A 22884-nucleotide genomic window follows, 5' to 3' on the forward strand; every position below is an offset into this window, starting at 1 on the left:
ACTTAGCAAACAGAACAATGAAAAACTGGATGCTTGTAAAAACTCCCAACAGCACACACTGAGGCAGAGTTACACATTTGATTTGCATATGTCACTAAACAGATCTAATTTAAAAAAAAATGGGTTTGTCACCATACATTGTTATTTGTTGATTCTTGGACAATCAAAGTTTTGTTACCTAAATAAAAAAAAGACACCTTCACGAACACATCATAGAACTTCTAGACCAATCGGTCATGTCTTTGTTCAGCCGTAGACTCCGATATCTACAGTATCCCTTAGAAAATATGCTACTGTAAAGCAGAAAAATGTCAATTTTTAAAAAATATCAGTGACAACATGTTGCCTAAATATAACTTTTTATTAACAGAAACACACAAGTTTCTATTTCTGTCCTTATTAGGTCGTCATATTGACTTCCATTCACTTATGTACTCATAACTCTAACCATACCAATACATGATTAACCCTAACTTAAACTCAGTTCACACCTTAACCCTAATCCAAAAATGATGTTACACCATATCAGGACTGGGCCTCAGACCACATCAGAACGAGTCCTGAAAAGATAGGCAACTAAACCAGACCAGTACGGTGGCCCTGAAGTGCAAATCTACATCAACAAATCACGAAAGATAACAAATTTTAAAAATTCAACGACATCTTCAAAAACAAAATGACATTAACCTACCAGAAAAGGTAGGTACCATTGGGGAAACATAAGACATCGCTGATTCGACGACAGCGCCGTTTGGCTTTTGAACCAGAAGTTATTCTGCCTGTAGCGTGTTTAAGAAAACTTGGACGTTACCGTTGACCCAAACGTAGCTGCAGCTGCCGCTATGCAAGAATATTTTTGAGTCAGGACATACATATGAGGTGACGCTGGACATGCTCGGGACTGATCATAAAATTTCAAATTAAAAAGCCAAACAGCACCGTCAACCAATCAGAGATGTCTCATGTTTCCCCAGTGGTACCTGCCTCTTCTGGTAGGTTCATGTCGTTGTGATTTTAAATTTGTCGTTGTGTTTAGTGATTTGTTGATGGGGTTTGCAAGGGGAGAATGAATAAACTGATGTGGAAATCAGACCTGAGACTGCCGTTCCACCAAGCAGAAAACCTAATCGGTACAACTAAACAGCGTTGCATCGTGAAATTTACAGCGCGACAGTCTAGTTGTTTGCCAAGTCATAGCTGATAATGACCAACCAATAAATGCTGTGACTCTAATTCAAAACAAAGTCCATGACTGGTTGAGGTCTTGAGTTTTCTTCCGATGTGAAAACAGGATCTTCCTCACTTTCAGAGATCCAAGCCTTCCTCTTCAGTGGAACCCCACTGCATATGCACCTGTTTTCCTGCTCTTCGCTTCCAGGTCTGGCTTTCGGGAATGTCAAATTCTCTTCAGTGTTTGGTGCGACTCCTGAGGACTGGGAGGCCCTCTGAGCAGCGTCAGCTGAACGAGAGCTCCCAGAATGCCACGCTCTCCTCCTGGGGAACTGGACGGCGGAATCTGATGGACCACAGACAGGCGCTGCGGGTGCGGTTAAAGTGACGCCTAAGGAAGTCCTGCCGCCAGACGGCCGAGGCTGAAATGGCGCTGATTCTGATTCAGAGTAGGAGCTGCGCACACGGGGAAAACTGCACAACAAAGCGGCAGGCGTCTGCGGCGTGGAGGGAGAAAAGGGATAGAAGGATGGAAGTAAAACTCGGTTGCTTGGATAAAAAAGACCCACCTTCCTGCGCCTAACTTCCCCTGTTACCCTTTCCCCTCCCGGCTCTTTTGGCTCCTCAGACCCTCCAAGTTTCATTTCCCTTTTCTTACCGTGACTCATCCGTCTCTTTCTCCACCTGTCTTGAGCTTTCTCTAATTGAAGCTCCAGATCATAAATGTCTTCTGTTAACTGGTTGACCCGGTCGAAACGAGACAGCAAGGCACTGACGGTGGGCTCCAGGCTGTCCAGGATCGGACGAACTTCCAGCCTTGGCTTGAAGAGCGACAAGTCCTCCGGGCCGACACAGGACAGCGGACGGGGTGACGGAATCGAGGGAGATGAAGATGGGGATTGAGGGGAGGGACGGGTGGGAGACAGACTGGAGAAACAAGACTCCCGCGAAGATCTAGACGGAAGGAAGTCCATGCCTTCGAACTTCACCCTGTGCCTAAACTAGAAAAGAATTGGCAGGGTTAGCAACTATCAGAAGTCTTTCCACTGACATAGTTCCCAACTATCTTTTTGTCGTTTTACCTGTTTGGCTTTCGTGAGTCCCATCCACAGCTTGAGTCTCTTGATGAAAAACTCCACCATTTCATAGTCGTGAGGTTCCATGGCCAGCTGAAACACCTCTGCCTGCCTCACCCTTGAGGACATACGAACAATTACAACGTCCATTAGACTCTTGGCAGTGGGTGATGATGTCTTTGCCTAAAGTAATCATTGGATGTGCTTCTGCAACTGATAAACTTTTGGAGTCAACCCCTTTCAAAGCTAATCAATCTCAGCAAACGCTAAAACGGCCTCAACACCGCTGGGCATCGCACTGGTTGGTTCAACTTCTTAGCAAAGGCAAAAAGGGTTTTTTATGCGTCCTCAAAAAGTGACATTACATACCTGCATGCAGACATGAGAATGGCTCCACAGAGTTTTGCAAGGAGCCAGATGCTGCTGCCAAGCACAAGTAGTCCATAAAGGGGTCCCAGGACCGGGTGGACCCTGCAGAGCTTGCGGAGCACACTCTGGTTACAAAGTAAGGACATGGTCGAGACCCCGCTCTGCTTCACTGACAGGAAACCCTCCACTGACTGGGAAAAAAGCTGAAGCAAAAAAACAAAACAAAACACAAAGCCGCGTCAAAGACACCGGAACATCCCTTCCAGCAGAAAATTCCTTCTCATACCGCGTGTCCGAGGTGAGCGCCGGTTAGAAGCAGCAGCAGCGTCAGGATGGCGATGGCCCACAGCTTCCTCTGGGCTCCCTGCACAACTCTGCCTATCATCACCCACCGCCACGCAAACCTGAAGGTTCCCAGAAGCTGGGGTACACAGCAACAGAAACTCACAAAAGTGTCAAACCCGTGACCCGGTGTTGTTCCGTAACCGTGAACTGCAGCTCATATTCACCTTCAGGACGAGCAGCAGGAGCAGGACTGCAGCGCACTGCGAGGACCTTTCTGCCAGCAGAGCAGCACCATGGAAGTCAACGAAGTCGTCCCGCTCGGACCGTATCTGAACGGTACACACATGTCAGGAAATGACGCAGCAGATGTAAAACCCCGTGGATCTCGAATACGTTTTGAAATTTTACCTTATAAACACACCCAGAAGCGAGCGAAAGGGAGCGGAGCTGCAGGACAGCCGTCGCCAAAGACAAACAGCTCAAGAGGAGCTGGAACCAGCGGTGGCGCCGACGGATGCACTGAGCGCGCTCCCTGACCGCGGCCCGCAGCTCGCCGACTTGGAGGACGAGGGCGGAGACGAGGAGAAAAACCTGCAGGACAGTTCCGTAGAGTTGAGCAACTCCGAAGCTTCGTTTAGAAAATGAAAGGAGGTGCATTCTTTATTTGCTACCGTGAGGGCCACACGAAGGTCCGGTGCTGAGAGGGACGGGGGGGCGAGGAGCGGACGGACGGAGAGGAAGGAGGCGACGCCGTGCGACCCGGTCGGCTCTAGTCGTACGGACACACACAGAAACACTCCGGATTCTCTGTGGCGCTGTGTAAAGTCGATACAAAGAGTTTTATGCCTGAAATTACAAAGAAAAACACATATATATGACACTTTTACTTTTCCAATAACACCTACTGAGTTAAAAATTAGACTTAAGACCTAACATTTCTTGAAGGAATACTTATCGTCCGCCACCTTTCATGCCAGTGTTCTAAACTAAGATTTATGGCGAGAAATGACAGAGTTTTAGCGGTTTTGATCAAACCTTAAAAAAACTGTTAGATGCAATATCACAAGCTGTCACGCTCAAAGTATGTGTCGTGAATGACTCTCAGCACCTACCACACCAATTTTTAGCTCAATATCTATAAAAACTAACTTGACTGTTAGCCGTTTTTGTGTTGGCCAAGTCCAATTATCTGTGGTGGCCATCTTGAATTGAATTGGATTCAAAACTAAATCAGTTGTAGACATACATCCAGTGATTATTTTCTGAAAGTTTCATTAAAATACGCCCAGTGGTTCATGAGATATCTTGCTAACAGACAGATGGAGTCGACTAAATAGCTAATGAAAATTTTGAATAAAGATCTCGCACAATCTATTTACCCTTAGATAATTTGTCGTGGATCAGCCTCAGCCACTACCACACCAAATGTTATATTAACATCCGTAAAACTGACTGAGTTATAGTTATTTTTGTATTTAATGATTTCAGTTGGCTGCAGCGTCCATTTTGAATCAGAATGACTCCACAAAGTAATCAGCTTTAGATGTACACTGAATGATTACTTTCTGCAGGTTTCATTACAATTCATCCCATGGTTCATGAGATATTTTGCTAACAGACACACAAGCATAAAGATTATTGCTTGTCTTCTGCACTTAGTCGTTTTTTTTTTTTTTTAGAAGCAAAAAAAGTCACCCAGCCTACCCTCTCCTGCCTGCGTCTGAGATGCGCGCGGCAGCCAGCAGCTGGAGCGTCGCTGCGCTGGCGTTCCCTAAAAGGTCAACCCCGGGGTCGTCGGGTGGGGGCGAGAACTGCAGTCGAGGCAGCCCAACGAGCTGCAGCTGGGGGGTTTGGTGGAGGTGCTTCACCAGAGAGTGACTCGTCCACCGCTCGGCCTCTGACCAGCTAGGTGACAACAAAAAGAAGAAGAGTTTGAGACCCTTTGGAAACGACTGATTGGCCAGTTTTTTTGTTTTTCATTGCAACCAATCGTAAATGCAGTCCTGCTGATGTAAATAATGACGCCGTGTGTGTATTTAAACCTGTGGCTCAAACTGCTCCCAGCAAATAAAACGACTATGAATATTTTCTAACGCCCCATTGTTGAAAAGCTAAAAGTGGACTGTAATAGGTGTCTGTCTGTTAGCAAGATACCTCGTGAACCTGTGGACAGATTTTAATCGAACTCTTAGAAAGTAATCATTGGATGTGCCTCTACAAACGATTACGTTTTGGAGTCTATGCAATTCAAAATGGCCGCTACAGCAAATTGAACTTAGAAAACACAAAAATGCCTCTAACTCAGTCAATTTCACAGCTATTGAGCCTAAATTTGGTGTGGTAGTAGCTGATAGTCGTGCGCAACACATAGTTCAAGAACTAACTAATCACACAAGGCTTTTACGTGAAATGATTCCATTAAATATTGGATTCAGCTCAGTCTGTCTGTTAGCAAAATATTTCATGAACCACTGCATGGGTTTTAATAAAACTTTCTGAAAATGATCATCAGATGTACATCTACAATTGATTAACTTTTGGAATCAAGGCAATTTAAAATGGCTGCCACAGTCATTTGAGCTTGGCAAACATAAACATGACTAGAACCCAGTTGGTTTTATAAATATTGAGCTAAAATTTGGTGTGGTAGTAGCTGGGAGTCATCCGCAACACATACTCTGAACACAACTCATTGTGCAACATCTTTGCTGGAGATTTTGGCATTAACTGCTGAAGTCAGCCATGTCTGTCTGTTTGCAAAATATTTCATAAACCACTAAACGGATTTTAATGAAACTCTCAGAAAGTAATCATTGGTTGTACATCTGCAACTGATTAAGTTTTGTAGTCAATCCGATTTAAGATGGTCATCACAGCTAATCAACCTTAGCAAACACATAAATGGCTATAATTAATTCAATTCTAAAAATATTGAACCAAAATTGGATGTGGTAGGATATGGAAAATGTTTTCAACACATACTATAAACACAACAGATTGTTTGGGGTTTTATCAAATGAAATTGCACGTAACATTTTCAAGATTTGTCCAAAGTGAACATAGCTTTGCCTCATCTTACAGTAAGACAGTCACAGTTTAAAATTCTGGCACCAAAGGTGGTAGGCCACATGTAGTTTTAGAATTTATATTTTAACACTGTTCCTAACTTGAGATTTGTTGCCACTTTTTGCACAGTCCTGAACCTTTGGACAGCAGGAAGTGGAATGTTGTTCTTACTCTTTGAGCGAGGTGAGGTTGGGGCACCCTGCGGGTGCTGTGTGAAGCAGCTGCCGGACGGTGGAGCACAGCAGCCTGGCCTGGGTTTGCTCCAACCTGTCCTGGTAGTTCACCATCAGCACCAGCAGTAGAAATACCAGCTGGCCAACACAGTGCTGCAGAAGAGATGCAGGAGAATTAAAAAATAAATAAATAAATGGGAAAACATTTTGTGTGAAAATGCTAAGGAAAAAACTGCACTGTTAAAGCTACAAAAGGCAGAACGCAAACCAAAAATAGCACAATGCTAGCTTGACACTAAAAGCAGCAAAATGATAGCTAAAGGCAAAAGTAGCAAAAGCATAGCTAAGAGCTACATTAGCAAAACAGTAGCTAAAAGCTAGAAGTGGCAAAAGGTTAACTAAAACAATCAAAAAACTAGTTTCAAACTGAAAGTTGCAAATTGCTAGCTCAAAACTAAAAGTATCAAAATGCCAGCAAAAGGCAAAGATAGCAAAGAGCTACAATAGCAGAAGGGTAGCTAAAAGCTAGAAGTAGCAAAAAGGCTTACTAAAAATATTAAAAGGGTAAGAAAGAGATAAAAAGAGCATAAGAAAAAAATAAAGGAAGTTGGTTTCAAACAGAAGAATGAATTAGAGATCTCTTTTTATTTCTATGGGTAATATATTTGGAAATAAAGTCAAATATTTTGAAAAGTATGAAGCAAAAAACTCAAGTCACAACACTTGAATAAGCTAAATTTGATATGTAAATGATTAAAAAGCGCAAAATATGCAGAAAAAAACTAGTGTGAATGCTCAGTCAGTATTCACACAAATACATATTTCTGGAGACAATTTTTTATTTTGTTTTTGTTTTGTTATTCTTGCCCTCATGAGTGACCGCAGAGCTTGTGTTTTGCGAGCCTCTTCCTTCGCCTGCAGCAGCCCATAGCCGCATGGTGGCCGAATGTTCCTACTGGATACACCTGACGTCCTGACCACGGTGGTCTCCTGAGCCAGCAGCTCTTCTACCTCTGGATCCACAGGACCCCACAGGACGGCGCAGATCAAGGCCTGCACACACGCCTGCTCGAGGCAATGGAGGTGCAAATGAGAAGAACGTCCCTTCACGGGTCTAAGAGCCACGTGTGAACTCACCTTGAGAGGTTCCAGCAGCGCAATGGAAGTAAAAAACGCAGTGAGAGCAGACACCAGCCACATGAGTAATACTGCTTTGGAGAAGAGACTTCCATAGAGTCCCACCACTGCCAGGCAGGCACCAATCAGGAAAGTAATGAGGGGGTAAACAACGCGCAGGACCCACGGTGGGAGGAACCAGCCAGGCTGACCTCGAGCAACTCCTACATTGGGAAAACCAGGCAAAAATTATAATTTTTAAAAAGAAATGTTATTAAAATGACTAAACCATTAAAAAGCAATTTAAAATTCAATATGGAAAAACTGGTGGTTTACTCAACTTCAGCACAGACATTTGATTTAAATTTCATAACTGAAATCCTTACAGCTGGATTTCCAAACTGGATTTCCACAAAGATGAGATCAAATAGGTTAAGCACGGAACCCAAAGCCTTTTGCTCAGTCGAGTTTGACTAAAGTTATCAATAATTTTCTTGAAGTTTCCATGGGTTTAATATTGCTTACAAGGTTTTCATCAAACGTTAATGGTGGGATTTGATTAATATCTTGCAAAACACAAAATAGATTGGTGTTTATAACATCAGCTCTATATCCAGATCTTCTCATTTGCTCTTGTTTTAAATTTGACAACTCAGTTTTCGACTGTATAAATCAGGCAAAAACGTTAAGCTTCTGGAATGGCTTCCCAAAGCCCTGCCCTCAACCCAACTGAAAATTTGTGGACTATGCTTGAGAGCTGGATCTGTGCCAGGAAACCAACCAATTTAAATGAACTCTACGAATTATACCAAGAAGAATTATCAAATATTCAACCATAATAATAATAACAATAATAATAATAATAAGCTTATTGATGGATACAAAAAAACATAGGTCAAGGTGTAACTCGCTATGAATATTTACTCCAGTTTAAAATCCTGAAAAAGCCCAAAATTCATGAATGTTGATTTTCAAACAAAAGTCCTTTTTGCTGTGAGGAGAGAGTAAACTCCAGCTGACATACGTCTGACCAGTTACCTATACGTGTTGTAGAGGAGGAGCAGATGGATTCGTGCAAAGGGTCTGGTAGGAAGGTGCTTGCCACAGACTCCATTGACAGCACAGAGGAGCATTTATAAAACGCTTCCCCAAACAGCGAGGGGTTGACCTGAGCCTCTGGTTGGCCGATTTCTGCTTCATCCAAGGACTCTGAAGAACCCTGTCCTTCTGACCAGCTGCTCCAAGAGGTGCTTGGCCTAGAACAGATAGCGTGGAGAACATTCGCTGGAACACTAAAACTATTTTGGAAGGCAAAATACGGGACGCTCAGATCTGCTTCTTACGAGGCTGTGAAAGAAGTCGTGGTCCTTGGAGAGTCCCGGCCGCTGTCCGAGTTGCTGTGGATCGCATCTGAAGCATCCTCCGCCGCTGCTATAGACATCAGGAGATCCTCTTCTGGCACCAGGATCATAATCAGAGTTTCTTTTCAATTTCCTGAGACTAAGTTTGGAGTATTTTGCATAATTTACAAGAATTTTGCAGCAACTTGGGGCAAAACCGCTCAAAAACCAATTTGTGTGGACAGGGGACCATACGTACGAACTTACCAGACAGAGTTAGAAGTGTTGCCCTGTTGTGGTTATGGACCTCAACTGGACTGGCACTCGGGTGGGGATACTTTTGGCTTGGCTGAGCAGAAGAGCTGTTGAAACGGGAACGGCCCTCAATCAGGGAATGTGAGCACAAAGAAGAAAGAAGAGCAGAGGGAGGGAAGGGAGATACGGGTGAAGCCAGGTGGAGTTGCGTCACAGCCTTCTTCCGTTTCAGCTGGCGAGTAGACCTTTGCGCAGTTGAGGGTGGGATCATCTTTGGGGGGCCAGAGCCTTCAGGCAGACTGAGGAGGCTGTCGTGTGACGACCATGCTGTCACACCGTCTTGATTTGGTACCCCCATCTGTGGGACCAAACCAGAGGCAGTCCAGAAGTCCAGGATCCTAGAGTCCAACGCCTTGCTTTCCAGAAGCTGCAGAAGAACATTTGTGCTGTAACTGCAAGAAATACGATGGGGGCAAAGAGTAAATGTGTGTTTTGTGCGTTTGCATGTGGTCTCACAGATGAAGGACTTTCTTGAAAAAGGCCAGAAGAATCTGAAAAAGACAGGAAGGAGGGGCCGGAGATTTCTGATTGGATGTGACAGATGTCCATTTCCACAGACCGACAAACTGGAGAGGGAGGAGCTGACACGTCTAAAGTAACCTGGGTAGCAGTCACACATTTGCCATTTTTTAGTGCACGGTCGGCAAAAGAAAATCTGGTCTGTCAAGTATTTTGAAACTTGGAGGAGTTACCTGACTGCCAGCTTTTCGGAACAAGAAACAGAGGAAACACTGAAGCGGGAAAACTAACAAGGCAATGACCATCCCCACGGCAACCGTCTCCCCGTTAACCAACAGATGGGCTGACACGGTTCCACTTGTATAAGAAGGATATAAATCACTTTCAATCTCTCAGTCCTCCAGAGTTGAAATTTTAGTCTCATATCGGCTTAAAATGGTCCTAGTTGTCCTGTTAAGACAGATCATCTCACCTGTGATTTTTCATCCCAACAGCCCCAAACCACAGAGTACCCAGTGCCAGGTAAAGGTGAAGCATTAGAGCACTACAGGCAACCCTCTGACCCCTGGTGAAAGAGCTGTGAGCAGGTCGTTCCCACACTGACAGCCACAAGTTTCCCTCTGCCATTCCAAATATCAGCTGGGAGGTGAAGACCCGCCGAAACTGAGTGAGCTCCTCCGGACCTGGGGAGGACAAACCGAAAAGCGAAAAAGGTGTTATTACTGCAGATCTGTCGGTGGAAATGGGTCCTACTTTTGAATAAAGTATGCGTGGCTACAACAAAAGGCATGCCATCCGGAGACGTTTCAAGCTTATGGGCTAAAAAAAAATTTAAATGATAATGCGCTTACATGAGGCTAGGACTTCCCTCTCCACCGTGCTGTTCTTCTGATTTGCCACAGAGAGCCACTCTTCCAACACAAAGAAGAACATGTGGTCTGTCTGAGGGTCCCATACCACCACATGCTGAATATACCAGGATGGGTCCAAACCTGTTTACATCAAGGACGTTCAGGTTACTTTGTTAAAGGAGAAAAAAAGTTAATCTTACATCTACAGCACATAAAGATCCATGACTAGTAATCTCAGAATGTTTTGTTTCTGTGGTCAGAAACGTTGTGCATGGTGCCACAGATCATGATGATTTACCAAAAGCAAGTTGCAATATGGACTCACGTGACCACAGAATACTGTATGCATTGAGTAGCTTTCTGTTTGTCTGAGAGGAGCTTGTGTTCCTCTCAGTCGAGGAATCGAAAGTCACAGCCAACGGTGATTTCAAGCTTTGGCATTTCCCACGGAAACTGCTGAATCTTTTCACAATATATATTATGTACGGGAGATGGGGGAAAAGAAAAAGAAAAGCAGCAGGCCATAATGTTTTTTTTTGTCTGTGTCTGTGTGTTCATGTGGCTTCCTGTTAAGGAAATATCTTCTATCACTGGATGAATTTTACTGATACTTAAAAGGTGTACCCATTGGATGTACAGCTATAACTGACTAACTTTTGGAATCATGAAATCCGCCACAGCTAATTGACATTAGCAAACCCAAAAAAATGGCTATAACTTTGTCAAATTTACCGATATTGAGCTAAAATTGGTGGGGTAGTAGCTGAGACTGAACCCCTAACACGCACTTCAAGCCCTTTGAGGACTGCCAGGCTTTTAATTTAGTGAGAATTTTAATTCATTAGGAGATCTGATTCTCTGATGAAGTTTAGCACAAACTGGGGACCCACGACCAAACTTTGCTTAGAAAGTTCAAACCTGTGATGAATGCTCTTTTTGTAACCAGTTTTGACACCCTCACTTGTCACTAAATCATCAGTGACAAGTTGTTGTTGTTGTTTTTTTGCACCTCACAAAACCCACCTCCTTTTCTAGGGTTTCCAGTTTGCTTTTATTTATTTATTCCATATACCTGTGTTGTCCTCCCTGTGCACACGTGGGTTTACTCCGGGTACTCCAGTTTCCTCCCACAGACTAAAAACATCCATGTTAGGTTAATTAATGACTCTAAAATTGTCCCTAGGTGTGAGGGAGAGTGTGAATGGTTGTTTGTCTCGTTAGTCTCTATGTGGCCCTGTGATGGACTTGCGACCTGTCCAGGGTGTCCCCCGCCTCTCGCACAGTGACTGCTGGGGATAGGCACCAGCTCCCTGCGACCCGGAATGGAGAAGCGGGTAAAGAAAATGGATGGATGGATACCTGTGTTGTCATGCCAGATGCGAATTTTCCAAATCTCTCCCAGGTTGTCATCTGTCTCCACCTGAAACTGGTCCAGGCCGCAGCGCTGAAAAGCTCCGTCCCTCTGCAGATGGCGAGAACCGCTCTTGCTCACGCCATACAGACAGATGCCAACATGTGCTGTGGTGCCTAATGGAGTATGCCACAGTGGTAATCTTTTTTTATCACATGCAATTAGAGAATTTAGGTGACATGCTATGAAAATACAATCATTTATAGCATCTTTGGGGCATTTTTTTTCATGTCGAAGTGGTTGTTATTGGCTGACCTGCTCCAGGCCTCAAGCCAGTTTTCACCAACACTCTGTAGTGGTACAGTCCTGGTCGACCACACAGAGGGACTTGGCTCAGCCTCACCCTGTCCAAGTGGTCCAGTTTGTGCGCAATGAGCCCCACAAGCAGGTGAAGCGCAACCAGGACAGCGCACACAATCCCCACTACCATGTTCTGCATGGGCTCATCTGCCTGCAGACAAACAGAAGGCACAGACGACTGCATCCTAATCCACTTAAGGGAAGTTAAGTTGGCGAAAACCAAGAAAAGTCCTGAAAAAGAAAGCAAGAAAACGGCTCCTGCTAACTGCTCGCCTTCTGACATACCGGTGGCAGCAGAACAACAGCCCCAGGATGAAGAAACAAACTGGCCCCAAACATGGTGAGGTGCTGGGCGAGACAGAGAGTCGTGTGTAGTGTGCTGCCCTCCAGCGACCGAAGACCCTCACTCCTCCAGCGCCTATCTTTCACATCGTAGTACTGACACAGAGAGCTGAAGATGCACACTGACACTTGGACAGACCTGCTGTTGTTCAGAGATGAGGCCAGGCTGACAGAGAGAGGCCGATCTGTACCACTCAAACTGTTGAATATTAAAATATATATATATATATTAATAGGAATCAAACTGCGCAATCTGAGCATCAAGTTATGGCAAGACGTGTTGAGACTCACAGTGGAGACAGAAAGATGGTTTCCTCTGAAGAGGGGGTCTCAGCAGAGAGCGTGAGAGCGCTCTCTCTCACAAGGGAATCCTGGGATGCATTAGTTGCTGAGATCACTTTTATCTTGACATGTCCCAAACTCACTGAAGTAGCTCCTAGAGATATATAATGCAGACTGATAACTGCTTTTTAAATTCATAATTTAAGCAAAACTCCACATATATATACAGTAGGATTAGGAACTTTCATGTATGTGCTGCATGACTCACTAAAGTAAACAATTTCAGATTTCCTGAAATATAAACTTATTTGTTGAAAAGCAGTTAGACTTGATTAAAATCTTAATTGTTGTAAATAGCTATTTGAATGACTTCAGTTTACAGAAATAGACTTTAATTCTGACCAAACTGACAAGCTAACATCTAGTCTGAGCCAAGACCAAAATGTTAACGATGGTTCAAGCAAAAGCTATTTTATAAACTTTCACAGTGCTGTCAGTTTTGCATTTCATGGTTATTTGCATGGATTTTTTTTTTTTTTTTTTGGGGGGGGGGGCGCAGTATGTGTAGGAGAAAAAACTGCAGCTAGCTGTAGCAATCTGGGTGCCTTTAGCTTGAACATAATATTTCTGCCAAAATCACCTTATAGTGTGAAATAGACATTGATGTAAAGATTTATAAAACAGTATTTATGTCACAGTTCCACTGCTCCTGCCATGCCTCCTGCTCTCATGCCACAGTCATCATCATGATCATCTTCACCTGTTACTGCTCCTACTTAAGTTCACCACCTACTCACAGACTTTGCCAGATTATTGAAAGGTTTTCCGAGTAGATGTCCAGCGTTTCTTCACAGCCCATGCCTGACTTCCTGTTCTCGAACCCACGCCTGATACTGCCACGGACTCTGACTCTGACTCACGGAAACCGACCTCGCTTCTCGTCTCTGGACTCTGCGTCTTGGTTGTGCTTCTATGGATTTGGCTTTCTATCTCTGATCTCCTGGCTTTGACCTCTCGTCTGTCCCCGGACTACTGCTCTCGCCCTAACCCTTTGCTAACAGACTCTGTCACACTCCTCTCAAGACCCTCGGCGGACTTACCAGTTCCAAGTCCCGTCCTGCCTCACGCAGAGAGTGCTGTCCTGGGAACTAGCATTCCCGTTAGCTTAGTGGTCTTAATAAATATTTTAAAACTTCGCTGTTGTCGGTCTGAACTGAATCCACATTCACTGAGCCATGTCAATTTATATGAACTGCTATGTATGTTTTGAAAGTGGAGTTGGTTTAGAATGGCAGCAATCCACTTTGGTCTTGGCTAACCATTAGCTCATCAGTTCAGTCAGATTTAAACTCTGTTTTTTATTTTATTTTAATGGAGGTCATTCAAAGACCCTTAAAGATCTTAAAGACAATCACACCATTGTGCAATACTGTACCTGGAGCCAGGCTGAAAATGAAGGAGATGTATAAACCTGCATTTTCATGCAGGTCATCTGGAGCCCTAACAGTGAAATTCAGCTGTTCCTCATTTGGGAGCGTTACTGCGAGACATGTTCCATTCCTGTCTTCGCTTACTCTCCAATTCCCACCTGCATTGCCCTGAGTCACAGGGGACCTGTTGAGCAGGGTGACCCGGATGGCTTGCTCTGGGTCCAAGTCCTGGATGGGTATGGGTTGACCTTGAGGAGTGGTGAGCTCCATGGCAGCCACGGTGGTGGAGATGGGAGGGTCAGCTGCACTCAGCAAAGGATTTGACTCCAGTGCCCCATCCACACAAAACCACACCTGCACCACCTCAGAACTCTGCCTCCTCAGGTGGGCACTGAGGGAAGTGGGGATTAGAAATGGACACAAAGGAGAGCTCTTAAATCCTTCAGCTGATGATGACCGTGAAGTCGGGTTTCTATTAGACTGATTTGATTGGTGAGAGCAAAGGAGGTCCAAAGGATCTCCATGGAAGCCAAGTGTCTTGATATAACTGTTGGAAAACAAAATGGCTGCATCTCCCAGAACTCGTGAGTGCACGAAAGCACGCATTAAGGCTCCAGCATGGCTCAGTGCTGATGTGACTACAGAAACTGCCTGTGGACGTCTTGAGTTGGCTGAGTGAGAACTGGAAACACCGGTTGACTCAGATACAGCAGCTATGGTACTACCTGGAGAAACAGAGAATGTCTGGTCATTTTGAGAATCAACGGTTTGTTTTATGTTGGAGATGGTGGGTGGATAGCAGCACCTATAATGTCAAGGATGTTTCTTCCTAAGTCTAAAGATGGCAAATCTGTGGGCCTAGCCTTCTGGTCTATCACATGGATCATTTGTCCCACAGCTTCCAAAACTCCTTCATGGCAGCTCTCAGATATCAGCTCACTGGGAACTGCCTGGAACACAGAGAGAAGGTATAATTTCAACAACAGTAAAATGATTAAAGAAACTTGGGGGAGATCTTAAGTGATTTTCCGTCATAGTTTTATACAGTATGCATATTCAAGCCCCTTGAAGATAATCTTTTCTTTAGCATTTGGTCTAATAATGCTGATTGCATGTCATTCAGGAAGTTGAGAACAAGGTTTAGAAACCATGCACTTGGCTTTCTCACAGTAGATTGTGTAAGTGCTGAGCTGAGCTGGTCCACGTCCTGTAAGGAAGACACAGGGACGGACACAAGAGCTTGGGTCGCATTTTCCCGGATCTCCCTCCTGTTTGCGAGCTCCTCTGCAGACCCCCCAAACTTCATCTGTTGATCAAAGGAAAACTAAATAATCGCCATCAGCGTAAGTGTTATTAGAGGCTCCGAAATCTGACAATAAGAGCTTAGAACATACCTGATTGAGCTTGCTGATGAGAGCAATGGAATAAGGGATGATCTCCTGAGGGTTGGCGTGTTGGACCAGGGCCCACAGTTCTGTCTGGCTCTTGTTTCGGATCCACTGATCGTCAGCTTGGTCACTTTGTGGATTCTCAACTATCAGTGTCCTGAAGAACAGAGGCATCGGGACAATGTGGGAGTTCACAAAGAACTTGACACAGAGATGGTGCCTGATTTGAATGTCCTTCTTGCCACACATAAAAATAAGGATTTCATTTCAGTTACGCAAAGGTACAGTTTTCAGAAGAGTGCAAAATAAGTAACAAAACCAACCTTTTACGTATTTACTGGGGTATTCGTTTAACTTTAAAGCTATTAAAATATCTCTGAAAACCTTTATTTGAAGTAAAATTATCCATAAGTTATAGATTAGCTCAATTCTTAAGGCCTGCTTCACACTGAATGATAACCCAGCTAGGACATCAAAAATCAGCCAGAATGAGGTCTTTGCAGGACCCTTGAGGAGATGTTTGAACTACACATGAACCACTGGATGGATTTCAAGGAAACTCCTAGGAAAGAATCGTTTGATACAGCTCTACAACGGATTAACTTTTGGAGCAAAGCCAATTCAAGAAGGCCAACAATCATTAGAAAACTCCAAAATGCATGACATCTCACAATATTGCATGAGATTGTGCATAGCTTTGTTTTTTAATGAAAACAGTTAGAACTCTATCATTTCTTTACACAAGATGAGTTTAGTCTAAAACTTTGCCATGAAAGGAGGCAGGTAATATGCATGAAACCACCCTTGGACCAACGCTAAACTAGCACCTGGAACATTTTAGCGGAAAAATCCTAAATGTATCTTCCTCCCACAGTCTAAACAAGGTGTGTGGTGCTTTTAAGTTGATTGTGTTTGTGCACGTAAATAGCTGTTCCTTATAGATGCATTCTAGTACCAGAACACAATATGATATGTTTCTGTCACAGTGGATGCATTTGTTTTTCAGTAGTAAAGACAAGAGCAAATTTCCAGGTGCTTTTAAAAACAGCTGAAATGACTAAGTGCATGCAATGCTGTATTTCTGTATATTGTGGCTCATAATAGTAAAAGTATGTTTTTTTTCTTACAAATTACCTGTTCAGAGCTGTGACTTTTGCTCCCAGATGGTTTTCTATGATTACAGTAACTGTGATAACTGTTGTGTTTTCTTTTTGCCCAGGACTTCCCATAGGGACCAAGCAGCTGAATGTTGAGCGAGTACCTCTTGGGGAGAAAAAATAAAGTTGATACCTTGCTAATATTACTGGTGAATGTACAAATATATAACAGTGATATAACTGTGAGATGATTGATTCACCTGTAGAGAGTGAGCACACGGTAAACAGGGCTGGAGGGTTGAAATGGTGCCACTTGGAAGGTATAGATCAGCTGAGAGGTCTCGCTGTCATCATCATGCCATCCTGCCAATGTTGACAAAGCATAAACAAATATGGTGAATAAAATACTATAAAATTAGACATATCTGACCACTTTGTAAAAAACAAAAGTTCGGTGTTACCTGAACAACTGTAGGTGACGACAGTCTCCAACAGTTGTATTTGTGACTCTGGACTGAGTTCACAGACGCCATCTCGTGGTAGACCACTGGCCTGTATCGTCAAGCTGGCACCTCCCCACCGCATGCTGCCAGGTTGGGACACATTCAGGACAAAGGAATAACTACGACCTGACTGCAGGACGCTTGAACGCACCACCAACTTTGGGGAACGTCTTCCTGTAGAAGTTGTGATGTCATTGAGGTCAAGGGGCAGGCCACTCTGGTCTTCAGCTCTCCATTTGTACTGTGTGAAAAACATTGTAAATTAAACCTGAATGCTGAATATCATACAAATATTAACTGCTAATTAGTTACTAAACATTCTGAAACTAGCATCCCTAAAAGGAACACATATGATTTCCCGCCTTGCATGCCAAAGTTTTAATAAAAAGGTGTTACGCAATCTGTAAGCACTCTGAGTATGTGATGGGGATGACTTTCAACTATTCTGACACCAAATTTTAGCTTAATGTCTGTGAAATCTTCTGATTTATAGCTATTTTTGGTTTTGCTAAGGTTGATTAGCTGTGGTTGCCATCTTGTATTAGATTGATTCCAGAAATTAATCAGTTGTAGATGTTGGTTGAGTGACTACTTTCTGAAAGTCATGTTAAAATCCATTCAGTTATTCATAAGATATTTTGTTAAAATATAGAAAATTGCTAGTTTTAAACAAAGATTTAATGCAGTGTGTTGGGGGTGACTCTCAGCTACCACCGCACCAAATTTGAGCTAAATATCTTTAAAACTGACTGAGCTCCAGCAAATTTTGTGTTTGATAATGTTGATTTGCTGTGGTAGTCATCTTGGTTTGATTTGACTCTAAAAGTGAATCAGGTGAAGATGTGCAACCAATGATACTATCAGAGAGTTTTATTCAAATTTGTCCAGAGGTTCATAAGATATATTGCTAACAAACAAACACATACACACAGGCAATTCCTTTTCAAAACCGCCTGTTTTTCATGTCGGTGGACAATATCTAAAGAATACTAGAATTTCAGACAGATGAAAGTATCTACTTATAAGCTAAATTAAAGATAAACAGAAAAAAAGGAATAGTAAAGACGGAAACAATCAACCTTCCACTTCTGCAACTATTATAATGTATAATGGTCATGTTTTAACATATTATTCAGTGTTTAGAGATTTTGACATTTATTTTTATGGATTTGCATGTTGGGCATTCCATAATTACCTGAGCCTGATCGTCGCACAGTCCACATTTTCCAGCAAGCACAACAGGGCTGCTGTAACTGATGTGGTGAATGGAGGAAATAACAGAACAGGATACACATTTTACCATCACAGGAAGTGCTGGGGCTCCAGTCACAGTCACCTAAAACAAATAAGAGACCACAGTTTTGAAAAAAAAAAAGCTTCTGAAATGTCTCTTTCGGAGGAACATTATGCTCTGCTACAGTGAACAGTTTTGTATGCTTCTGTGATGAGTTCTGTCATTGTTGGTTATGTCTTCGAAACTCAGCAGCTGATACACAACATAACTTTATATGCCCCTCTCTGTTTAGCTGCAGATTAGGAAAAACCTAGTTGCAAAGCCATAAACAAGCAATGTTCACCGTTTGATTGGCAGAGCTGGGTCTTCTCCCATTTTTAAAGACCGTGAGGTTGAAAATGCAGACTGTGCCTGGGCGCAGCTGAGATCTGAGTATGATCATCCTCTTGTTTGTACTCTCTATGGACTGCTTCATTAAAGGAGACTCTGTGGAGTTCTGCAAATGCAAGAGTGACAAGATAAACTAAAGCCAAAACATACTTACTCTAAATTTGCTACTTTCAAAGTGTAATAATTCAAATACAAGTTTTAGTTTTGATGACATTTTCATGAAATTAGAGGAGTTAAAACATCAAGATTTACCATCATTAAGCAGGCCCAGTGATACTCGAGAACATCTTCCATTCCAAGTTCCACATCAGGGTCATAAGACTCAGACCCATCTATGATAAGATCACTGACACTGGGCCACAGTCTGTGGGAGCCTCCTTCGATAACAGCCACTAATAGGGAGTGAACCACTGTGATGTTTGTCTTCTGCTGGACAAGTAGAGGAGTGCCCTTGAAGAACACTGTGAATACCAGGCAATAGTGTCCTACGTCAAGAGTATTCTTTGGAAGTAAGAGAAGAGGTGAAGCAGCATCCTTCTGAGTCCTTTGGCTGACTTTAGTTTCATTGGTAAAACATGCCACCCTAAAAATTTCCCACAGGTAAACGGTCTTGTAAGCAGAGCAGTTTATGTCCACAGCTGCTTCGAAGAGATTTGGTCTAGATCGAAAGACGGTAGGCTGGATCTGGACCAATGACACTCGTGGGCTGGGACACTGAAGCTCCTCCACTTCCACTTCTAGCTGTGTAGATACATGGCTAACATTGTTGAGAGCTTTGACCAGAATGCCATATTTCCCCTTAGAATGATACAAATGACTAATGTCCCATGAGCTTGTTGCTAATATTTCAGTGGAATCTCCAAAGTCCCAAATGTACCTGACATTACTCCCACAATTTACCGTGGCAGAGAACCTGACAGCATGTCCAGCAAATATCCTCTGCGAATGACAGACAAGTTTGACGTTTTTAACAGGCCACTCAATTGTTAGAGTATCATTTATTGTCTGAGAGCACACTCCATTACTGGCATGCACAGTAACAGACAACAAACCACTTTCTGATGGTGTAAAGACAACATCTTGTCCCACAAGCCACATGGATCCACCGCTTTCCAACTGGAACGTCCATGTGTAGTTCACTGGAAAGCCACTTTGAACTTCTGCCTTAAGAGGGGCTCCTTTCAGAGCCTCTAGAGTAGCAAAACAACAGTTAACAAGACGCAAACCTCGGATGATCTCTGTTACTACAATGCTACTGTGTGTCTCGGCACTGCTGACCTGGTTCAGAGCTTTCACTGTAACCAGGTGTTTGCCAGCCAGAAGGCTTATTGTGGTAAAACGGTCTTCAAAGATGTCCCAACTTTGGATCCAGTCTTTGTTTTGGAACATTATTACAAAGCTTACATTATTTCCTTTGGTTATTGTTGGACTAAACACAACTTGTTCCTGAGTGCACAAAGAGGTTTTGCTAATGTTCAACAGAAGTCCTTCGATTGGTTCCTGCACGACGACGTCATGAAAAATCATTTGCCAGCTTATCTCATTGGAGACATTCAGATACACCTCATAGATGCCCGTATCTGAAAAGCTGTATGTAAATGCTGGATTAGTAGAGGTTAAAAGAGTCTTTTTGACACTTCTAACTTTCCAGACCCAGTGCAGGTCACTACCTTTGTGAGCAAACCCATGAAAAGAAAGAGAAGCACTTACATTGACAAAAAATGGATGTTTTTGTCTGTTGATTTCAAAACCTACCTCTTGGACTTCAGCTTGAACCAAAAGCTGTTTGGTGTAATTACTCTGGCTAAAAACATTCTGAACTGAAACTGTGACTAGGTTATGTCCCAGATTTGTAAACGTGTAGAGTAAAAAAGGCACATGTGTCAGTAATGATGAATCAGCATTCACATACCAAATGTACTGTAGGTCTGAACCTGCCTCTACTAACACAGTCATATTTACTGCTTTCCCCAGCACCACAGTGTTTGATTGTGTTGCAATGTGTGCCTTTGTTACACGGTCTACTGCCACAAGAGAAGCATGAGCAACACCCTCACCTAAGATATTTGAGGCTTTAACCTGAACTGAAATCCTGCCGGGGGATTCAACCGTCATGTGGAAAAGCTCCCCATCACCTTGTATTTGCCAGGTTACTCCACTCTGTGTAGCATCCCAGTGATAAGTGATGTTGGAGCCTTTGGCTACTGATGCACCGAATAAAATGTCCTCATGAGTCGGTAAATATTTGTTGTTGGTAAGGCTTTGACATTCTACTTGAAGACCCTCTATTCTTTCAAAAACCTCAATGAAGATGGCTGCCTCCATTTTACTGACTAAGTTTTTTGACATGACCTTCACTTTAAACACTCCTGGTTTGGAAGACATAAATCGAAACTGATAAGTCCCCTGTTTGGTTGCGGTTCTACCTTCTACTGTCCAGTAGTAGTTAGTGATGCTAATAGTACTGCTAACTGCTGTGACAACAATTTCCTGCCCCACTACAGCATAAGGTTGATCAGTGCGTAGTGAAAGGTCTGAAACAGGAAGCAAAACATTCACTGTAAGGGTTGCAGAGTCCCGGCTGACCAAGTTAAATGCTGTGGTAGTGACTGTGAATTTACCAGTTGAGGTGAAGACATGTGACACATTTCGCTTGTTCTCCACAGGAGACCCATCTCCAAAGTCCCACAGCATTGACACATTGCTGCCAACACAACTTGCAACCCCAAATGATGTTGATGTATTGACTGTGAGTTTTTCACCTTGACTATCACGTATAATACGGGGTTTGCCAACTGGTTTCTGAACGGTTATAGTAGCGTTGGCAGTTTTGTTGCTCATTCTATTGGTTGCAAGTACAGACACTTCTTCAACACCTTCACTTCTGAAGACAAAACACCTCCGAGAGCGTTCTGTAGTGACAAAAAGACCAGAGGAAGTATTAAACCACCTAAATGTGTAAGCTGTAGTTTGTTTAGGGGAAACCAACACTCTGAGGCAAACCTCTTCTCCTATTGCCACGACATCCTGTGATATCTCCATCTCAACATGAGTTATTGGACTTTCAACGCAGATACTTGTCCTAAATGATACAGTTGTGAATGAACTAAACACAGTTATATTTATGTGAAATATCCCATGGTTTGGAAATATGTGCATGACTGTTGATTGCCCAGTCATTACAATCGAAGGCGAATCTTGCCCAAAAGCCCAATGGAAACTCAGAGCAGAAATATTTCCATTCACAAGAGCACTTAGCTGTATGGCTTTTCCACTCATGACACATTCCTTTGGGAGAACTCCACTGACGGTCAAATCGTACACTTCAGCAGTGATAGACTGGTAAGCTTGGCTGACAGAGTTAGAGACCTTCACAGCAACTCTGTAGCTCCCTGAGAATTTATAGACGTGGGAGATGGATCCGTCTGTAAGGTTTTCCCACAGAGACCCATCCCCGAAGTCAAAGTCCCAAATGAGATCAGTGCCAGAGGCAACTGTAGCTCTGAAATCCACAGGAGATCCTGCTTCACTCGGCCCATTGTATGTGACAGTTAAGCCAGAGATTCCTTCCACAACGACCACCACAAGCGAGGCAGTAAGAGAAGGCACCGTGTTGCTGGTAGCTACAGTGACGTTATAAACCCCTGCAGATTCAAAGCTGTGGCTGACTTTCCGATGGAAACCTTGGACAAACTTAGAAGCATCTCCAAAGTCCCAAGTGTAGAGGACGCCAGAGGTGGATGGTTTGATGGAAGCTTCCAGATGAAGGGTCTCTGTCACAAGTGGAGCCATAGTGGAAGGGAGAATTCGGAGGCTGGTCAGCTGAGGGCGAGTGCTGATTGTCACGGATGAGCTTGTGTTGACAAACTGATCAGAGACTTGAACCTGAAATGTATAGTTGCCTGGAGTAAGCAAAATACAAAGAGTCATTTTTACTTTGTGTTATGGGATGGTAAAAGTGAATAGTTGAATAGTATGTAAGTAGCTTCAATAAACTACAATTCCAGATTTGAAACTACCACCAAATGTGGCTAATGGAATATGCAAATCAGAAATAAAATGTCTTAAAGAAAATAGAATGCAATTCAAATATTGGGCTCATTAGGCAGCAGAGGTAAACCAACCAACACCACACAGCACTTCTACAATCCAACTGTATAAAACTGGTGGAGTGTCAACAGCAAGAGCAACATTTTCTGGATATTTAGAAGGCGTTTTGCATGAAATCAAACAGCAAATTTGATATTTCAAAAACCATTTACTTTGATTTTGGCAACAAGGCTAATT

General features: G+C 43.2%; 1 protein-coding gene across 1 annotated transcript in view; it reads right to left on the reverse strand.

Moving 5' to 3' along the window:
* Positions 1–350: 350 nt before the first annotated feature.
* pkd1b (polycystic kidney disease 1b) overlaps positions 351–22884 on the reverse strand; it is a 30713-nt gene continuing 8179 nt past the window's right edge. Inside the window, exons 11-42 of the mRNA XM_017416050.2 lie at positions 18850–22499; positions 18551–18703; positions 18169–18309; positions 16932–17214; positions 16731–16833; positions 16508–16636; positions 15380–15530; positions 15154–15291; positions 14791–14935; positions 13991–14710; positions 12565–12709; positions 12217–12472; positions 11887–12082; positions 11580–11747; positions 10221–10361; positions 9842–10052; positions 9603–9726; positions 9367–9510; positions 8863–9277; positions 8599–8710; positions 8294–8511; positions 7277–7479; positions 7007–7204; positions 6138–6292; positions 4605–4805; positions 3572–3746; positions 3309–3491; positions 3125–3229; positions 2902–3036; positions 2616–2818; positions 2253–2364; positions 351–2171 (exon numbers count right to left, since the gene is read on the reverse strand). Coding sequence (XP_017271539.1) covers positions 1230–2171; positions 2253–2364; positions 2616–2818; positions 2902–3036; positions 3125–3229; positions 3309–3491; positions 3572–3746; positions 4605–4805; positions 6138–6292; positions 7007–7204; positions 7277–7479; positions 8294–8511; positions 8599–8710; positions 8863–9277; positions 9367–9510; positions 9603–9726; positions 9842–10052; positions 10221–10361; positions 11580–11747; positions 11887–12082; positions 12217–12472; positions 12565–12709; positions 13991–14710; positions 14791–14935; positions 15154–15291; positions 15380–15530; positions 16508–16636; positions 16731–16833; positions 16932–17214; positions 18169–18309; positions 18551–18703; positions 18850–22499 — 10355 coding nt within the window. The 3' untranslated portion in view covers positions 351–1229. The remainder of the gene's footprint in view (positions 2172–2252; positions 2365–2615; positions 2819–2901; positions 3037–3124; positions 3230–3308; positions 3492–3571; positions 3747–4604; positions 4806–6137; positions 6293–7006; positions 7205–7276; positions 7480–8293; positions 8512–8598; positions 8711–8862; positions 9278–9366; positions 9511–9602; positions 9727–9841; positions 10053–10220; positions 10362–11579; positions 11748–11886; positions 12083–12216; positions 12473–12564; positions 12710–13990; positions 14711–14790; positions 14936–15153; positions 15292–15379; positions 15531–16507; positions 16637–16730; positions 16834–16931; positions 17215–18168; positions 18310–18550; positions 18704–18849; positions 22500–22884) is intronic.

Source organism: Kryptolebias marmoratus, linkage group LG17, assembly GCF_001649575.2.
Source record: "Kryptolebias marmoratus isolate JLee-2015 linkage group LG17, ASM164957v2, whole genome shotgun sequence".
NCBI lineage: Eukaryota > Metazoa > Chordata > Actinopteri > Cyprinodontiformes > Rivulidae > Kryptolebias > Kryptolebias marmoratus.